The sequence below is a fragment of the Silurus aristotelis genome, assembly GCF_946808225.1.
Source record: "Silurus aristotelis genome assembly, chromosome: 11".
In the NCBI taxonomy this organism is placed as follows: domain Eukaryota; kingdom Metazoa; phylum Chordata; class Actinopteri; order Siluriformes; family Siluridae; genus Silurus; species Silurus aristotelis.
This window is the reverse complement of record NC_139584.1, coordinates 17,393,954-17,412,807: the sequence shown is the minus strand read 5'-3', so window position 1 is coordinate 17,412,807 and position 18,854 is coordinate 17,393,954. Positions and strand designations below refer to the sequence as shown.

The 18,854-nt window shown below is 39.2% G+C and overlaps 1 protein-coding gene and 1 long non-coding RNA gene across 3 annotated transcripts in view; one reads left to right on the top strand and one right to left on the bottom strand.

The window, feature by feature from the left end:
* The window catches only part of upb1 (ureidopropionase, beta), a 62,444-nt gene that overhangs the window by 21,845 nt on the left and 21,745 nt on the right, over positions 1-18,854 (top strand). Inside the window, exons 2-4 of the mRNA XM_083554553.1 lie at positions 4,697-4,868; positions 5,032-5,119; positions 13,229-13,323. Of these exons, the coding sequence (XP_083410679.1) occupies positions 4,697-4,868; positions 5,032-5,119; positions 13,229-13,323 (355 nt within the window). The remainder of the gene's footprint in view (positions 1-4,696; positions 4,869-5,031; positions 5,120-13,228; positions 13,324-18,854) is intronic.
* Positions 5,802-9,086, bottom strand: LOC310733404. Of its 2 annotated transcripts, none has more exons than XR_014535713.1 (4): positions 8,668-9,086; positions 6,982-8,619; positions 6,691-6,865; positions 5,802-6,526 (listed from the first exon to the last, which is right to left on the bottom strand). It is a non-coding gene; the product is annotated as an uncharacterized lncRNA (long non-coding RNA). The 2 variants fall into 2 exon arrangements; XR_014535714.1 differs by having other exon boundaries at positions 6,982-7,074; positions 7,897-9,019.

Here is an 18,854-nt window from a genome sequence, read left to right as displayed (position 1 = left end):
CCACAAGTGTCTATCTGTCAGGTTGTTATTTTGCTTTTGTCATGCAAATCTTTTTCAGCAGCTATGTAATCCAAGATGGCAGCATGTTCATTTGTGTGTGCAACTTAGTCTAATTAAATTTTCTGTTTTGTGTTAAGTTGTGTTTAATATAATTATTTAATAATAATTTTACATTTATTTGATCTAATATTTATTTAATATTTTTTTTTGTATTTCTAACTTTTGCTGATTTTTTATGAGCACTATTCAGATTAAATTTTTAGAATCACTACAATGCTGAGACTTTGTTTACCTTAAACTGTGTGGAACTTTTCGTTCTCCTTATGCTGGATTTTTAAGGTGAATTCTGGAGAAGGATTGGGTCTGTATTGATTACATACCCCATTTGATGGATGGGATATTGTCCGGGGTGTTTGTGCTATTGGGATGCATCTATTACGCCAGAAAGAAAGTAAGAGATCGATGGATGGACGGACGGACTGACGGACGCAGTTTAACCTCTAGTACAAATAGTAGCATTATCCAAACTGACTAGTTCAGAAAGATTTTACTATATTTACAACAAATAAATATAAAGGCTATGGGCAATGTTAAACAGTCCAACTAGTACCAAACCATCTCAGCTGGAAAAATATCAGGACATTGTAGAGGCTAGGTCATCTCATGCAACAGTATATTACTCTCCTTCTTGAACAAATAAACCTTACATAATCTAGAGTCATTTGGAGTCATTGTCCTGATGCAAAACAATTGATGGTCCCATTAAATGCAAAGCAAATGGGACAGCATGTCACTGCAAAATGCGGTGGTAGCCATTCTGGCTAAGTGTGCCCTCAAATTTGTTTAAGCCGGAATGCAGGAGCAGGAATGTTTAAGTTATGGCTGTTTACATACACAAACATGATACTGCCCAATTTTAAGGTATGTGAACAGTTTTCTGCATACACTCAAATGGTTATATGTCAAGACATACATTCCATAAGACCTGAAATTAGGTCCCACAGGCATTGTTCAAAATATACTGGAAAGCCTTTTAGAAACAGTGAATGTTTCTAGGAAGGTAAAAGCAAAAGTCTGGAAAGGATGTTTACCAAGCACATATAGGTGTCATTGGTCTGGCTATGTCAAGACAAGTAGGCTTGTACTGTAATTTTAGTCATATTAAATACAGTACACTAGAGCTGCAACACTAAAGCTTGGGATGCTCAATTTACGGGTTAGCATGATGGTTGGATAACACAGCCACTTGCGAAATTGCAGAGAGTACAGGTAAACTGACAGCAGCAAAACTGACAGTGTGTCCTAAGTCGCGGATGAAGGTGGACCATCAGCACGGTAAGTGCTCAGGGAACTAGGGTTACATACATAACCTAGAGACGTTCCCTTTCAGGAACTGTTGAACCGGGGCGGGCAAGACCCGGACTGAATCGCATAGCCTCGCTCTACAGCGCGCAGGACCCACTGGGACATGGCTGGCAAAGCCATCCAGGCTTCTAGGTTCTCCCTTAAGGGTATCAGTCTCACGAGGCTGACCTCCGGTGTGTCTAGAGCCTGGACAGTTCCCAGACACAGCTCCAGAGACAAGAACTCAAGGAGGGTTAACGAACCAGGTCCCTGGTCAGAGGGGGGCCAGAGGGAAATGGGCACCGAAAGAAGTGGTGCTACATGCCCTCTGGTCATCCCTCCACAGGTCGGGTCAGGACCTTTTGTTTGGGGTTGGGGCTGCGCCCGCTTAGCATTGGGATGCCGCCGATTGTCTCCTGGACTCATGGAATCTGTTGTCTACTGAATCAATGGCGTCGCCGAGCAAGCCCTGAAGGAGAGAGTTGTGCGTCCCGCAGCACAACCATGCCCCTGTCAGGTATTTTAGAAAGGGCAAGCCACAGATGTCTCTGATGGCTATTAAGGCGGCCAGAGACCGGCCAATGGCATTAGCAGTCAATGGCCTTAGCAGTCTCATATGTGACTGTAGATGTGTGACTGCAGATCTGCCATACGCCGGATCTCAGAAAACTGGCCGCCAAAAGGGTATCCCATATCCAGCTCCCGCAGCAGGTCGGCAGGGTCTCTCCAACTAGTGGCATGACACCATAGCCATGATCCCTAAGCCCCAGGATGTTCAAATAAACCGCGATCTTGTGGCTGAAGAGGCAGGACGAGAAAGACCGCACCCAGGACCTGGTGACCTCGACACAGAGGCTGTGATCTCAGGAGCAAAAAATGATCAAGCTTGCCCGTTTTTTTTATAGGCTGGCCATTTCAGTACCCGGATCCTTCTTTTTATGCAGCCATGATGTTGTAATTGATGCAGTATGTGGTCTGGCATTGTCATGTTGGAAAATGCAAGGTCTTCCCTGAAAGAGACGATGTCTGGATGGGAGCATATGTTGTTCTAGAACTTGATTATACCTTTCAGCATTGATGGTGCCTTTCCAGATGTGAAAGCCACCTATGCCACACGCACTCATGCAACCCCATACCATCAGAGATGCAGGCTTCTGAACTGAGCGCTGATAACTTGGGTTGTCCTTATCCTCTTTAGTCCGGATGACATGGTGTCCCAGTTTTCCAAAAATAACTTCAAATTTTGATTTGAACACAGTCCATTTTAAATGAGCCTTGGCCCAGAGAAAACGCCTGCACTTCTGGATCATGTTTAGATATGGCTTCTTTTTTGACCTATAGAGTTTTAGCCGGCAACGGCGAATAGCACGGTGGATTGTGTTCATGACAATGTTTTTTGGAAGTATTCCCAAACCCATGTTGTGACTTCCATTACAGTAGCATTCCTTTATGTGATGCAGTGCAGTCTAAGGGCCCAAAGATCACGGGCATCCAGTATGGTTTTCCGGCCTTGACCCTTACGCACAGAGATTGTTCCAGATTCTCAAAATCTTTGGATGATATTATGCACTGTAGATGATGATAACTTCAAACTCTTTGCAATTTTTCTCTGAGAAACTTCTTTCTGATATTGCTCCACTATTTCTTGCCGCAGCATTGGGGGAATTGGTGATCCTCTGCCCATCTTGACTTCTGAGAGACACTGTCACGCTTTTTTTTTTTATACCCAATCATGTTGCCAATTGACCTAATAAGTTGCAAATTGGTCCTCTAGCAGTATTATGTATCAATGTACATTTAACTTTTCCAGCCTCTTATTGCTACCTGTCCCAAATTTTTTGGAATGTGTAGCTCTCATGAAATACAAAATGAGCCAATATTTGGCATGACATTTCAAAATATCTCACTTTCAACATTTGATATGTTATCTATTTTCTATGGTGAATAAAATAAGTTTATGAGATTTGTAAATTATTGCATTTTTTTTTTATTCACAATTTCTACAGTGTCCCATCTTTTTTGGAATCGGGTTTGTAAACAAAAATTGTCAAAACAATGTTATAATATATTTTATATAAATTTTTAAACCATGGTTATCAACTTACCATCTGCACTGATCATTAAAAACAACCCAAATGTTTATTTGCACAAATTGTTTCACCTTGCATACTCAGATTGTGTTTTTTTTTTTTTTTTTATTACAGAATGAAACAACCCAGCATAAGTGAATTTTGTTCAAAGAGAAATCCCCCATGCACTTCTCAACAAGCAGCCAATATAAGCTTTATATAATGAGAAAATTAAAGATAGTTAAACTCAATATGCATTTTCTAAGTACACTTTTAGACATGAATATCCTGAATTAGGGTTTTATATAGGTATAATAAGTAAAACATCTAATAAAAAAATAAATAAAAAAAAGTAATCCAAATATTCAATTAATTAAAAAATAAATCATCTGAATAATTGATTATCAAAATAATACAGCCCTACATTACACAGTGAAATGAAACAATGCTTCCCCAGGACCAAGCACCAAAACACAAAACTAACATTATGTGAAATGCATATGTGCAAACATTTAGTGCAAACAACAAAATATAGTAGTTTAGACTTTTTGTAATTGTAGTGTCAAGAGCTTTCACATTTAACATGCTAACTGAGGCCTGTAAAGTGTGTAACTGAATTAAAGTCTGACCTTGGGGTAAATTTGCTGGGTTGTCCATGCCTTGGCAACTGTCTTGAATGACTTTATAACCTTTCCCAGATTCATGGTCAGCAACAATAACTATTATAATTTAATAAAACTAATCTTTTGTGGTACAAATAACAAATGATAAATGATTAATTCCTTATTTGCATCAGATTAGGCTCATTAAGTAGTCTCTCTTTATATGACTCATGTCACAAGAACTTGATTCTTTTTATTATTGTAAGATCTAATTAACCAGTGATTTATGTTTTAGGGTATAGGTACATTGTTTGATTTGTGATGGACTTTTAGTAAAAATTTTTTTTTTTTTTTTAGCAAAGCCTTTACTGCAATTAGTTGTGTATATGTGAGAGAACATGTAAGCATTAAGAAAACATCAGTTTCCAAAAGACATTTTAGGATTTCTTAATTGAAACTAAAATGCTAGCCATTGTAATACAATTTTAAATGTTGTATGTTTTTTGTTTTGTTTACAAGTTTACATTTACATTTGCGGCATTTAGCAGACGGCCTTGTACAGAGCGATGTACAAAAAGTGCTTTGAGTTTCTTGCAATGAATAAATCTACACTGGTTGCAAGATTACAAACGTAAGCCATACTTTTACCATACTTATTAATTAAGGCATTAATTATTACAGGAAGCTGATCCTACCCCAGACTGCACTAAATTTAGCATTGGAGAGGGATTTCGATCTGCAGGGTTATGTCTTTGAGGCAGCACCAGAGCAGCTCCAGGCACCTAGAATTGTGCGGGTGGGACTCATTCAGAACAAGATTGTTCTTCCGACAGACGCTCCTGTAATTGACCAAGTAAGACAGCAGTAGCTAATTCATATTTTTCATATCACTCTCTTGCTCTGTCAGCCTAAGCTCTTAATAAGTGTCATCAGTGAATTTAAATTTATTACATTCATATATAAAATAAATAAATAGCCAAAACCGTTTTTTTTTTTTTTTTTTTTTTTTTTTGCAGATTAAAGCTTTGCACAAGCGAGTGGGTGATATAGTGGAGGTGGCTGCTAGTTGTGGTGTTAATATAGTCTGCTTACAGGAAGCCTGGAGTGAGTACCTACACACACACACACACACACTGTTTAAACAATTGTGGTCAATTTATTTTGCAATGTGTAAAAGCATTACATAGCATTACATGAATAATGCAGGATTTAAATAGAACAACTGGCTTATGTTCCAGTTAAAGCACATATTTGCACCCACACTTCTGACTATTTGTGTTCTGTGCTCTCTTTCCTTTCTTTTTCCCTTGCCCTTTTCCTATACACTGTAAAAAAAATGTAAGCCAGTACAACAAAAATCTTTTTTTGAAAACCAATTTCCTTCTGCTTTTTTTTGTTGACTCAACTTTTGTAAATAACAGTTATACTGACTAAAATTAATTTGTCAGTCATACAAAAAATATTTAATTGGGTAAACTTAAGATTGTTAGTGTTGTGGAGAGGTGCAACTATTTTTTAACAAACCTTTTTAAGTTGTGCCAATTCAACAATTTTGGTCTGTAGAACTCAATGTCTGAAGTTGAGTGAACAAAAAAATCCTATTGGAAATTGGTACTAAGTAATAATATGTTACGACTGGAAACTACAATAACATTGCGCAAGTCAAAAACTGAAAACAGTAAGTCAATGTTAACAAAACATTTATTTTTTTTGGAGGCAAAAGTTGGTTGGTAAGAGTAATTTGCAACAATGCACTGCATTGAAATACTGCAAAACAGTTTTACAAAACACTGCCAATGCACATGAGAAACACAAACTTAAACAAATACTTTTCAAATTTAAAAGAGCATCCATCTAAAAAGTAATGGTGCACCTAAACATAAAACATTTAAATATTAATTGAATAAAAAAATATCAAGTAAACGAATAAGCATTTGGCTTTTTAGATAATTCAACCCAGTACAAGTCTTAAAAATTCAAAATATTTAAGCCAAAGTGATTAAACAATGAAAATTGAAATACTGCAATACTGCAAGTAAAACTAAACACTGCTGTTAAAACAGTATTACAAAGCATTAACACTATGTAATATGTATATGAAATCTTGATAAACAGTAGCAAATGTAAACATAAGCATTTTACTTTTAGAGAATTCAAGGCTAACTTTTAAACTACACTAAAAGCATCTTAAACTGCCTATACAGTAAGTAGCTTATTCTTCAGGGACTGAACTCTGTTGGTGCACTTTTCACCCAATCCCACAAAGATGTTCTGCACTTCCTCAAATGTGTATTTTAGTCCTTTTGAATACTCAATGTTCAGTGCATAGAGAAATCCAAAGAGTACCATGAAAGCAGTAGGAAAGTCAAGTAGATCCTGCATGACCACAGTTTCCTCCAGAATGATGCCTAAGTTTAGACATGTCTTTGTTGTCTGTGAGATATCGTCCTCCATGACTTTAAGGATGCACAGTTTTACTCCTCTTGTGTAGGTCTCCTCCAAATCACTGTCCTAAGAATTATACAAATTTCATGAAAAATTGTTGTGCATATGTACAAATATAAAAAAATAAATCAAAGCTCAAACTCTAGCAAAAAAAAACAAAACATGGCACTGTGACAAGCAGGACAAGGATAAGAACCATTAAAAAAAAAAAAAAAAACACCACACCGCACCCTGCCTCATGACCTCGCGCCTCCTTTTATCAATCCAAAGCTCTTCTGTGAGACAATCGAAACCGGTGCTGCACGCAGGTGAAGTGTCTTATCAATCACGCCACCAGCCTTGCACCATTCTCACGGCTCTCAGCTGTTTGCCACAGGCACAGTACGTGTTAACCTGATGTAAATACTTGATGAAAACAAGCCACATGGAAACTGTCAGCACCTTTATTAAATATAACCACACATTTCATAAAATAACAGTGATCAATGAAAATATGACATGAACAAAAGCTAAAAACTTACCAGACAAGTCTTTGATATTGCATCGTGCTCCCTGAGGTACAAGGGGAGACCCCGTAAAGCTGTAGCGTGTCTGTGTGATAGGATGTCTGTTGTCTAGAGGGAGATAAATAATTGTAATTATGATTTACTTCTGCATGAATCCTTAAAGATCGTTTAAAAAGACTTAAAGGGATACTCCACTTTAAAATTAAAATTCTGTCATTATACTCACCCTCATGTTTCAAACCTGTATGAATTTCTTTCTTCTGCTGAACAGAAAGGAAGATATTTAGAAGAATGTCAGTAACTAGACAGTATTTGGTAACATTGACTTCCATAGTAGGAAAAAATATATACTATGGAAGTCAATGGGACCCAGAAACTGTCTGGTTACTGACATTCTTCTAAATATCTCCCTTTCTGTTCAGCAGAAGAAAGAAATTCATACAGGTTTGAAACAACATGAGGGTGAGTATAATGACAGAATTTTCATTTTAGAGTGGAGTATCCCTTTAAAAGAGTGTCATGGGGCTCAGGGCAAAATAATCTGAAAAAAATTGACAACAAAAATGTAATCTATAATTTAAATATATATTTAAATCGTTAAAATTAATGTGACACAGTTTTGTGTCAATTTAATATTTTTGAGAACCCAAAGATGATTACAACTGATGAACTATAATCACTTATTTTGCATTTTTGGTGATGTTTGAACTTGTGGCTATGAAATGTTATATAGTCATTAGTTTTAAAATTACAGTGCAAAAATGGGCATTGCACTGTCTCATTCCTTTTCAGATGTGTACCCAGATGCCTGATACATTTTTTTTTCAGTACAAACATTGTGATAATCACATAGGTCACATTTAAATGTAGCTTGTACTGTTGTTTTATCAGAATTTGTGTGGACCCTATATAAATGAGTTTTCAACCCACCTGGTGTTTTGAAAGAGCAGACACACTCAGGGTACAGGCACAACAATGGTTCACGTCGGCCTGGGCGCCAGTGCTTTAGCCTGTAGTCTCTCAGCAGCAGATTTTGACTGGCACAATTGTATTTACAGTATCTACACTGCATGAAGTTTGCTCTCAAGGTAGATCTGTTTAAAAAAAAAAAAGAACACAAAGTGAATGATTATTTTCATAAAAGGCAAATAAATGAATGAACAATGAAATAGACAATGAATTTATACTTGTGCTTTTTATTTTTTAGTGTATGACAACTGCTGCACAGAGATTTTCAAAAATAATTATCTCTTCAGAACGTTATCAATTAATCTAACTTACTACTGTTGTAGCAATTAATCAGAATTCTTAGCTGCCCTTCAGTACTGTAACGTTATTAGCAGATGGAGAACCATGTAGCCTAATATGGCTGAAGTCAACAGAATGTGCACGACTTCAAAAATATTACTGTGCAGCAAAATCCATCGCAACAAAAGATAAAAACTTAAATATTTCACGTAACGTTGAAATGATTAAAAAATAAAGCTAATTTAAACATTCAGTAATGTTTATAACTTACAAAGTAAAGTTAGCTGCTAGTGGTGTTTCTATTTTTCCAACGAACTAATATCAACTAATTCAGAAGTAAAGTACAACAAAAACAAAATAAAATCACTCACCATATATGTTCCTCTGGATTATTATCGCCGCGTGCTGCCTTGTCTTTAATAAAGATTTTTTGTCCGACCGTTTGATGAACACGCCTTGTCTTCTCAAGTTGTTTCTCCAGCTTAAAAAAGTGACCGTTGACGTTGACTCACATCTAGTTTGTGCAAAGGTCACGTACTGAGGGGCGTGGTTTGGCCCGAGAAGAAAAGATAATTTTTATCGTAAAACATGCTGATAATTATTTTTAAATGTATGTTTTATTCAAATGTAACATTTAAATAAAAAAAGAACTCCTAATTAGGCTAATTGTGTTCTGTTCTGTCTTTGAGGGTATTATGCAAACTAGTGAGATGAGGCGCCCACTAACGAACTTCACAGTAAAAGTCTTCCTCCGCCAATTTAATGCTGCCTCACTTAAATTTCCTCCCGCTTTTGAAAGACTTAAGTTCAATTTTGACTTCATTTCCTGTGTGTGTGTGTGTGTGTGTGTGTGTGTGTGTGTGTGTGTGTGTGTGTGTGTGATCTTCTTCTTCTTCTTCTTCTTTCGGCTGCTCCCATTAGGGGTCGCCACAGCGGATCATCCGTCTCCATACCACCCTGTCCTCTATATCTGCCTCTTTTACACCAACTACCTGCATGTCTTCCCTCACCACATCCATGAACCTCCTCCTTGGCCTTCCTCTTTTCCTCCTACCTGGTGGCGCCATCTTCAGCATTTTTCTACCAATATAATTCATGTCCCTTCTCTGCACATGTCCAAACCATCTCAATCTCGCCTCCCTCACCTTGTCACCAAAACATCCTACATGTGCTGTCCCTCTAATAAACTCATTTCTAATCTTGTCCATCCTCGTCACTCCCAACGAAAACCTCAACATCTTCAGCTCTGCTACCTCCAGCTCCACCTCCTGTTTTTTACTCAATGCCACTGTCTCTAATCCATACAACATCGCAGGTCTCACCACAGTCCTATAAACTTTCCCTTTCATTCATGCAGATACTCTTCTATCACAAATCACTCCTGTCACTCTTCTCCACCCACTCCACCCTGCCTGCACTCTTTTCTTTACTTCCCTAACACACTCCATTACTTTGCACTGTTGACCCCAGGTACCTGAACTCCTCCACCTTCTCCACCTCTTCTCCCTGCAACCGCATCACTCCACTGCCCTCCCTCTCATTCACACACATGTACTCTGTCTTACTCCTACTGACTTTCATTCCCCTTCTCTCCAGCGCATATCTCCACCTCTCCAGGCTCTTCTCAACCTGCTCTCTACTCTCACCACAAATCACAATATCATCTGCAAACATCATAGTCCAGGGAGACTCCTGTCTGACCTCGTCCGTCAACCTGTCCATCACCACTGCAAACAGGAAAGGGCTCAGGGCCGATCCTTGATGCAGTCCAACCTTCACCCTGAACCAGTCTGTCGTACCTACTGCACACTTTACTGCCGTCACACTGTCCTCATACATGTCCTGCACCACCCTCACATACTTCTCTGACACACCTGACTTCCTCATACAATACCACAACTCCTCTCTCGGCACCCTGTCGTACGCTTTCTCTAAATCCACAAATACACAATGCAGCTCCTTCTGTCCTTCTCTATACTTCTCCATCAACATCCTCAAAGCAAATAAGGCATCTGTGGTGCTCTTCCTTGGCATGAAACCATACTGTTGCTCACAGATGGTCACCTCTTCTCTCAGCCTGGCTTCCACTACTCTTTCCCATAACTTCATGGTGTGACTGATCAACTTAATTCCCCTGTAGTTACTGCAGGTCTGCACATCTCCCTTATGCTTAAAGATCGGTACCAGCACACTCCTTCTCCATTCCTCAGGCATCCTCTCCCCTTCCAGAATCCTGTTAAACAATCTGGTTAAAAACTCCACTGCCATCTCTCCTAAACATCTCCACGCTTCTACCGGTATGTCATCTGGTCCAACCGACTTTCCATTCTTCATCCTCTTAATCGCTGCTCTCACTTCCTCCTTACTAATCCTATCTACATCCTGCTTCACCAACTCCACATCCTCCAACCTTCTCTCTCTCTGATTTTCCTCATTCATCAGCTGCTCAAAATACTCCCTCCATCTTCTCAACACACTCTCCTCACTAGTCAACACATTTCCCTCTCCATCCTTTATTGCTCTAACTTGCAGTACATCCTTCCCAGCTCGGTCCCTCTGCTTGGCCAATCGGTATAAATCCTTTTCTCCTTCCTTAGTGTCCAACCTCTTATACAGTTCCTCATATGCCTTTTCCTTGGCTTTCGCCACATCCCTTTTAACCTGCTGCCGCATCTCCTTGTACTCCTGCCTACTTTTCTCATCACTCAGTCGATCCCACTTCTGTTTTGCCAATCTCTTTCCCCTAATGCTCTCCTGCACTTCCTCATTCCACCACCACGTCTCCTTGTCTTGCTTTCTATTTCCAGATGTCACACCAAGTACTTTTCTAGCTGCCTCCCTCATCACTCCTGCAGTAGTTGCCCAATCATCCGGCACCTCTTCACCACCACCAAGCCCCTGTCTGACCTCTTCCCTGAACCTCACACTACACTCTTCCTCCTTCAGTTTCCACCATATTATTCTTCTTTCAAACCTTACTTTTCTCCTCTTCTTCTTCGCCTCCAAAACCATCCTACAGACCACCATCCGATGCTGTCTAGCTACACTGTCCTCCGCCAACACCTTACAGTCTCCAATCTCCTTCAGGTTGCATCTCCTACACAGAAGATAATCCACCTGTGTGCACCTTCCTCCACTCTTATACGTCACCCTATGATCCTCCTTCTTCTTAAAATACGTGTTCACCACTGCCATTTCCATCCTTTTAGCAAAATCTACCACCATCTGCCCTTCCACATTCCTCTCCTTAAAACCATACCTACCCATCACCTCCTCATCACCTCTGTTCCCTTCACCTACATGCCCATTAAAGTCTGCCCTAATCACCAATCGTTCTTTCCTAGGTACACCATCTACCACTTCATCTAATTCACTCCAGAATCTTTCTTTCTCCTCCATCTCACAGCCAACTTGTGGAGCATAGGCACTGATGACATTTATCATCATCCCTTCAACTTCCACCTTCACGATCATCACCCTATCAGAAACTCTCTTCACCTCCACTACACTCTTACTGTACGCTTCCTTCAGAATCACCCCTACACCATTTCTCTTTCCATCCACACCATCATAAAACAGTTTAAACCCACCTCCAATGTTCCTGGCCTTACTCCCTTTCCACTTGGTCTCCTGAACACACAACACATCTACCTTTCTCCTCTCCATCATATCAGCTATCTCTCTCCCTTTACCCGTCATAGTACCAACATTTAAAGTACCAACCCGAACCTCTACTCTCCTACACTGCTCCTTTTCCTGCCGTCTCTGTAGACGCCTTCCTCCTCTCCTTCTCCTCCTTCGGCCAACAGTAGCCCAATTTCCACCGGTACCCTGTCGGCTAACGATACCTGTGGCGGTCGTTGTTAACCCGGGCCTCGACCGATCCGGTATGAAATTCTCATTTGTGATCCGCATATTTGATTTGGCACATGTTTTACGCTGGATGCCCTTCCTAACGCAACCCTCCCCATTTACCCGGGCTTGGGACCGGCACTAAGAGTACACTGGCTTGTGCCCCCCTAATGGCTGGGTTTGTGTGTGTGATGAAACTAGTATTTATCAGAATTACAATAGCACGTAAAGGGAGCATAATTTCCTGAGTTCACAATATACTGCTGTGCACAATATAGGCTACTATTACTTCTAATAATAATAATAATACTAATAATACATTAATAAAGTTATTGAAAAAAAATAACCAAACAACTATTTTTCTTCAATGTCCCATAAACAAATTGTATTAGTATTTGCTAGTGGAAGGGCAGTTCCTAACTTAACTTAATAAGTTGGCCGAATTTTTTTGGATGAACTTGCAAAACCTTGTTAAAAAAAAAACTAAACATTTTAAGTTTATGGAAAGAAACTTGGTTTAGGTTGAATAAATGTATTAAACATAGTTGTACTGACTTTTTCATAGAAATTTGCTGAGCCAACTTTTTTCGAGTTGGATTTTTTACAGTGTATTATCCTCTTTGTCTCCCAGTGAAAAAATGTGTTAACATAGTTACACACAGGTGTGTGATCCATACCACCCACTTCCTTCAGCTTTTGTCTCGCTACCACAATGGCAAATTATTTATTTTGACTTTCCATTGAAAGCAGAAAAAACACGGGAAGCATAAGGATCGGAGCAACTCTGCAATGATGCAAATTTTGATGGCTAGGTGACTGAGTATCTTAAAAAAAAATTATGTTCACAATAACTTCGTCAGAAATCCTCCACATGGTTATACTATGTCATGTTCTGTTATTCATTTGAGGTAGTATTTACCTAATTCTAAGACCTGCTAAGGACCAGATAATTTATCTTGTCCTGACAAGAAAAAACATAGAATTAGAAGAGTGTGTACTTCATTTTTCACAACACTGGGGACACATTATACCTTTAAACCCTGCTGCATAGTAAATGTTTAACAAGCATATGGGTATCACTGAAATACTCTATATATCTATCTGTATGTTTATGATGAGCTGAATGCTTCCACCACTTAATTGTATGTGTTTTTGCCCACAGCAATGCCTTTTGCCTTCTGCACCAGAGAGAGGGCACCATGGACAGAGTTTGCAGAGTCTGCTGAAGATGGATTCACCACTCAGTTCTGCCAAAAGGTCTATTTTATGTGTCTAACCTTTCTCAACTTTAGGTAAAAAGATTGACCATTGCTGTAGTAAATTTCAAACATGATTAACTTTTACATTTATTCAGGCTCTGTGATAATAATTACACACCTGCAGAACCACACATCTAAATGTCCTTTAGTGAGTGAGTTTATAAGGAAGATACTTAGTAGATATATCTATAGGTTCCTGTCAGGATTTTGCAGTCCTGTCAATTTTTCAATTATGTGTGCATTTAAGCTTCACCATCTCTCATCTTTGTTACTTGATGTTTAAAGTTGTGTAGTCAGCTTTTTTTTTTTTTTTTTTTGTGCCTTCTTGGACTTTGGGCTGATTTTGCAACCTTGCCCTTTTTTCTCTTTGGCCTTTTTGAATGCTTAATAAAATTCTTGGAACTTTTTAACCAGGCCAGGTCTTTAACTGCACCTTGGGTCACTCACTCTCCTTTGGCTTATTTTGATAGTGTCTGATTCTGATGCCATTGACCCTGGTTTGAGTCCTGTCAGTTGCACAGAGTGTAGGATCTTTGTTGAGAAATAGGTATAGCTTCTGAAGTGCTTGCTAAGTGGTTAAGGTGGACTCATAAAACTACAAAGTTGCCATTGCTGGGCCCTTGAGCAAGGTCAACTGCTCAACTTTATAAAATGAGAGTCACTCTTAAACAGATTATTCCGTTTAAAGATTGGTGGAGATATGCGCTGGAGAGAAGGGGAATGAAAGTCAGTAGGAGTAAGACGAGTACATGTTTGTGAATGAGCGGGAGGGCAGTGGTTACAGGGAGAAGAGGTGGAGAAGGTGGAGGAGTTCAGGTATCTGGGGTCAACAGTGCAAAGTAATGGAGAGTGTTAGGGAAGTGAAGAAAAAAGTGCAGGCAGAGTGGAGTGGGTGGAGAAGAGTGACAGGAGTGATTTGTGATAGTAGGGTATCTGCAAGAATGAAAGGGAAAGTTTATAGGAGTGTCGTGAGACCTGCGATGATGTATGGATTAGAGACAGTGGCATTGAGTAAAAAAAAAGGAGGCGGACCTGGAGGTAGCAGAACTGAAGATGTTAAGGTTTTCGTTGGGAGTGACAAGGATGGACAAGATTAGAAATGAGTTTATTAGAGCGACAGCCTATGTAGGACGTTTTGGAGACAAGGGGAGGGAGGCGAGATTGAGATGGTTTGGACATGTGCAGAGGAGGGACATGAGTTATATTGGTAGAAGAATGCTGAGGATGGAGCGACCAGGAAGGAGGAAAAGAGGAAGACCAAGGAGGAGGTTTATGGATGTGGTGAGGGAAGACATGCAGGTAGTTGGTGTGAAAGAGGCAGATGTCGAGGACAGGGTGGTATGGAGAAGGATGATCCACTGTGGCGACCCCTAATGGGAGCAGCAAAAAGAAGAAGAAGAAGAAGAAGACATTAACTACTTCCTTGAACTAATAAACGTAACAGCCACAACAGAAAAAAAGCCATCTTAACTATCATCTTGCCACTTATATATAAATGCGTACATTTAAAGTTTTGCACCTTCTGTATATTGTTACCATTTTCATGTTGTGCTTGCATATTAAAGGGTGCCATACATTACTTTTACCCCTAAACACCTGAGAACCACTCATTTTGCACTTGCAAAATGTTTGTTTCTGTGTAAACCTATATACTGGTGAGAATGAAAATCCAAGATCAGCAACTTCTGAAATATTCAAACCAGCCCTAATGAATTAACTTATAAAAGCATTCAGGCCTTGGAGTACCATTTACTGACACTATATGACAAAGTAACTTTTTTGTAATCCTCTAAACTTTACCAAGTCTTAGATTACTCCATTTGCTGTTCCTTTTTTATTCTTGTTAGCCTGTTGAACCCAATGTTTGCAAAAGCTCTGGTTATCTTGTTTGTCCCTCATCTGACCTTGTTTGTTATTTTTGTCTCTAATGTTGCCTTCTTTATTGGTTTTGTTTTCTGGGTATTTAATTAATAATCAGCTTTAACTGCATCAGTGTCTAATTGAGTATAATGGAGCAATGGCTAAAGTGAATCCTATTTTACATGCCCTTGCCCATATCATGTCCCTCCACACTTCACTTTGAGCGGACTGCCCACCATTGCTTGAACCAGACAATTTATTTAGTGTAATCTCCTTCTGAAGTGGCTTCTTACTAAATTATATTAAATATTAAAATAAATACCACTGTGAACAAAGCGAGCTCCATGAAGAATTGTTTTTTTTAAAGGTTTGGAGAGGACCATCCTGAGTGGCTTGCTTTAGAGCTCTGATCTTAACCCTACTGAACACTGAATTGGATGAATTGGAACACTAACTACACCCCAGGCCTCCTCACCCTACATCACCCTACCTGACTACCAACAGATGGTCCTTGTCAGTCCTTATCTCACCAATCTCATATGCTTTAAAATATTGTACCATACTCGTGAGTGGGGTTTTGTTGACAGCATTAACTAACTCCAGGTTTTCAGGGAAATGTTTTTACCCGGAGGCCATGACGTCCAATCCAGCACATTAAGCGCATTCTCATCATTCATGCTAACAGTGCCCATATCATACCTTCTGCACTCAACCCCATCTCTTGTGAGTCAGTGTTCCCCATTAGGAACAGCTCTGAATCCAGGTTATAGTCACATTCATGCAACCCTTAATCTTGGGATTCTCATGGCCACCATGATCCACACATCTCTTAGGTGTAAAAACAAATTTCTCACACCAGCAAACATGCCCCTTTGGGGCCCATGTGCCCACTACAGACAATTTACTGTGGACCCCGTTACCTGAGTGAAATGAATGGGGCTCCAGTAAACCAGCTCAAAATATGGGCTAAGTGTGGTAGAGTGGGCTTACAACATGCCTGCTGGATGTTGGCCAGCCCACTGAATTGAATATTAATGATTATCTCATTCTGTAGCAATTACATATATGTATAAAAAATGCAGTGGGAGCTCAGTGGTGGTGGGATTTGAAACTGTGACCTTCTGATCCAAAGTCCAATGCCTTAATCACTGAGCTACCACCTCCCCATGCAGCACCTGTGAATGGGTGAGCTATATTAACAGTAACTCATGTAAATTCTGACCGACTTTGGCAAGCTAGATTACAGGATCAGAGTATTTCCAAAATGGATGGTCTTATGAGGTGTTACCAAAATACAGTAATAGGTACCCAATCAAATAGGTACCCAAATTGTGCAAGGTATTACAATATTTGAACCATTGTCCTAACAGTGAGACATGAGACAGGGAGACAAAGGCAATTTATGACACAGAGGAGCTATTGTAGCACAAATTGTTCAAAAGGTAATGACTGAGAAAATTAGTCAGTACAGTGCATCACAGCTGGCTGTTTATGGAGCTGCATAGGAAGTTTACCCAAGCTTACCCAAGTCCACCAATGAAAGTGCTAAAATAGACATGTGAGCATCGTACCTGAACCAAGAAGCAATTGAAGAGATGGCATTTTCTGTTTAATTTGTTTACATTATGTAAATAGCTGGGTGCATGTGCATCACTATTGGAAAAGTGATGCACCTGGGAAAATTCCTAGAATGTAAAACAAAAAAAAAAGTATGAAGTATAAGAGAAAAAAAAAAAAATATTATATATATATATATATATATATATATATATATATATATATATATATATATATATATATATATATATATACATATGTAGAGGCGATACGTGGAGGAGGAGGGAAAACTCCTTTTTTTTTACTATCACTACTGTACACAACATATCCCTAAACTATACATTTTTTACGTTTTCTTCTTTGCTTATCTTAATTTTCATCACAATCTTTGCTTTCTGGCTTTACCTCGCCATCTAGCAGCAGCGTCTCGAGCTCGTACCTCGAAAAAATCGACGAGTGACCACTCGTACCTCAGAAAACTTGTACATTAATGCACTCGTAGGTCAAGGTACCACTGTATATTACATGTACGTATGTATATGTAATATACATATACATACGTATATGTAATATACGTATGTATATGTATATTAAATATACATACATACACACACAAAAAACCGATTCCAAAAAATTTGGGACACTGTACAAATTGTGAATAAAAAAGGAATGCAATCATTTACAAATCTCAAACTTAAAGAATAAAGATAACATATCAAATGTTGAAAGTGAGACATTTTGAAATGTCATGCCAAATATTGGCTCCTTTTGGATTTTATGAGAGCTACACATTCCAAAAAAGTTGGGACAGGTAGCAATAAGAGGCCGGAGAAGTTAAATGTATATATAAGTATAACAGCAGGAGGACCAATTTGCAACTTATTAGGTCAATTGGCAACATGATTGGGTATAAAAAGAGCCTCTCACAGTGGCAGTGTTTCTCAGAAGTCAAGATGGGCAGAGGATCACTGAATCCCCCAATGCTGCGGCAAAAAATAGTGGAGCAATATCAGAAAGGAGTTTCTCAGAGAAAAACTGCAAAGAGTTTGAAGTTATTATCATCTACAGTGCATAATATCATCCAAAGATTCAGAGAATCTGGAAAAATCTCTGTGCATATGGGTCAAGGCCAGAAAACCATACTGGATGGCCGTGATCTTCGGGCCTTTAGACTGCACTGCATCACATATACATAGAAAACATTTGGCGCATCATAAAGAGGAAGATGTGACAAAGAAGACCTAATACAGTTGAGCAACTAGAAGCCTGTATTAGACAAGAACGGGACAACATTCCTATTCTTAAACTTGAGCAACTTGTTTTCTCAGTCCCCAGACGTTTGCAGACTGTTATAAAAAGAAGAGGGGATTCTACACAGTGGTAAACATGGCCTTGTCCCAACTTTTTTTGAGAAGTGTTGATGCCATTAAATGTAAAAATCAACGTATTTTCCTCATTTCAGTTTAAACATTTGATATGTCGTCTATGTTGTATTCTGAATAGAATATTAAAACTTGAAACTTCCACATCATTGCATTCTGTTTTTATTCACAATTTGTACAGTGTTCCAACTTTTTTGGAATCGGGTTTGTATATACACATACACACACACACACATGAATTCCAGAAAGGGATGGATAAGTATGGCAGATACTGACAGTACAGATTAAAATAATTTAGTGTGATTTGTCCTTAAAATGTCAATGTGCAGTATGGCGTGGTATAAAGTGACACTGTGCTGTGCAAGTTAAGAGTTAAAGTGGGAGTCCAGAGTTAAAGTGTCATAACAATAGTGCAAAAAAGTTGTGCAGAAATAATTGTGCAGCTGAAGGAGGATAAAACGGAGAGAAGATTCCAGTACTAGTTCCTGGGTGTTTCCTGGTTTAAACTCTGAATGGCCTGAGGGAAGAAACTCCTCCTCACTCGTTGCTTTGAAGGAGCGGAAGTGCCTGCATGAATGTAACAGAGAAAAGAGTCCATTTTTGGGATGGCTGAGGTCCTTCACAATCTTCCTGGCCCTGGTCCGGCACCGAGTTTTGTAGATGTCCTGCAGGTCAGGGAGCTTGGTGCGGATGGTTCGTTCAACTAAATGCACCACCCTCTGAAAGGCTC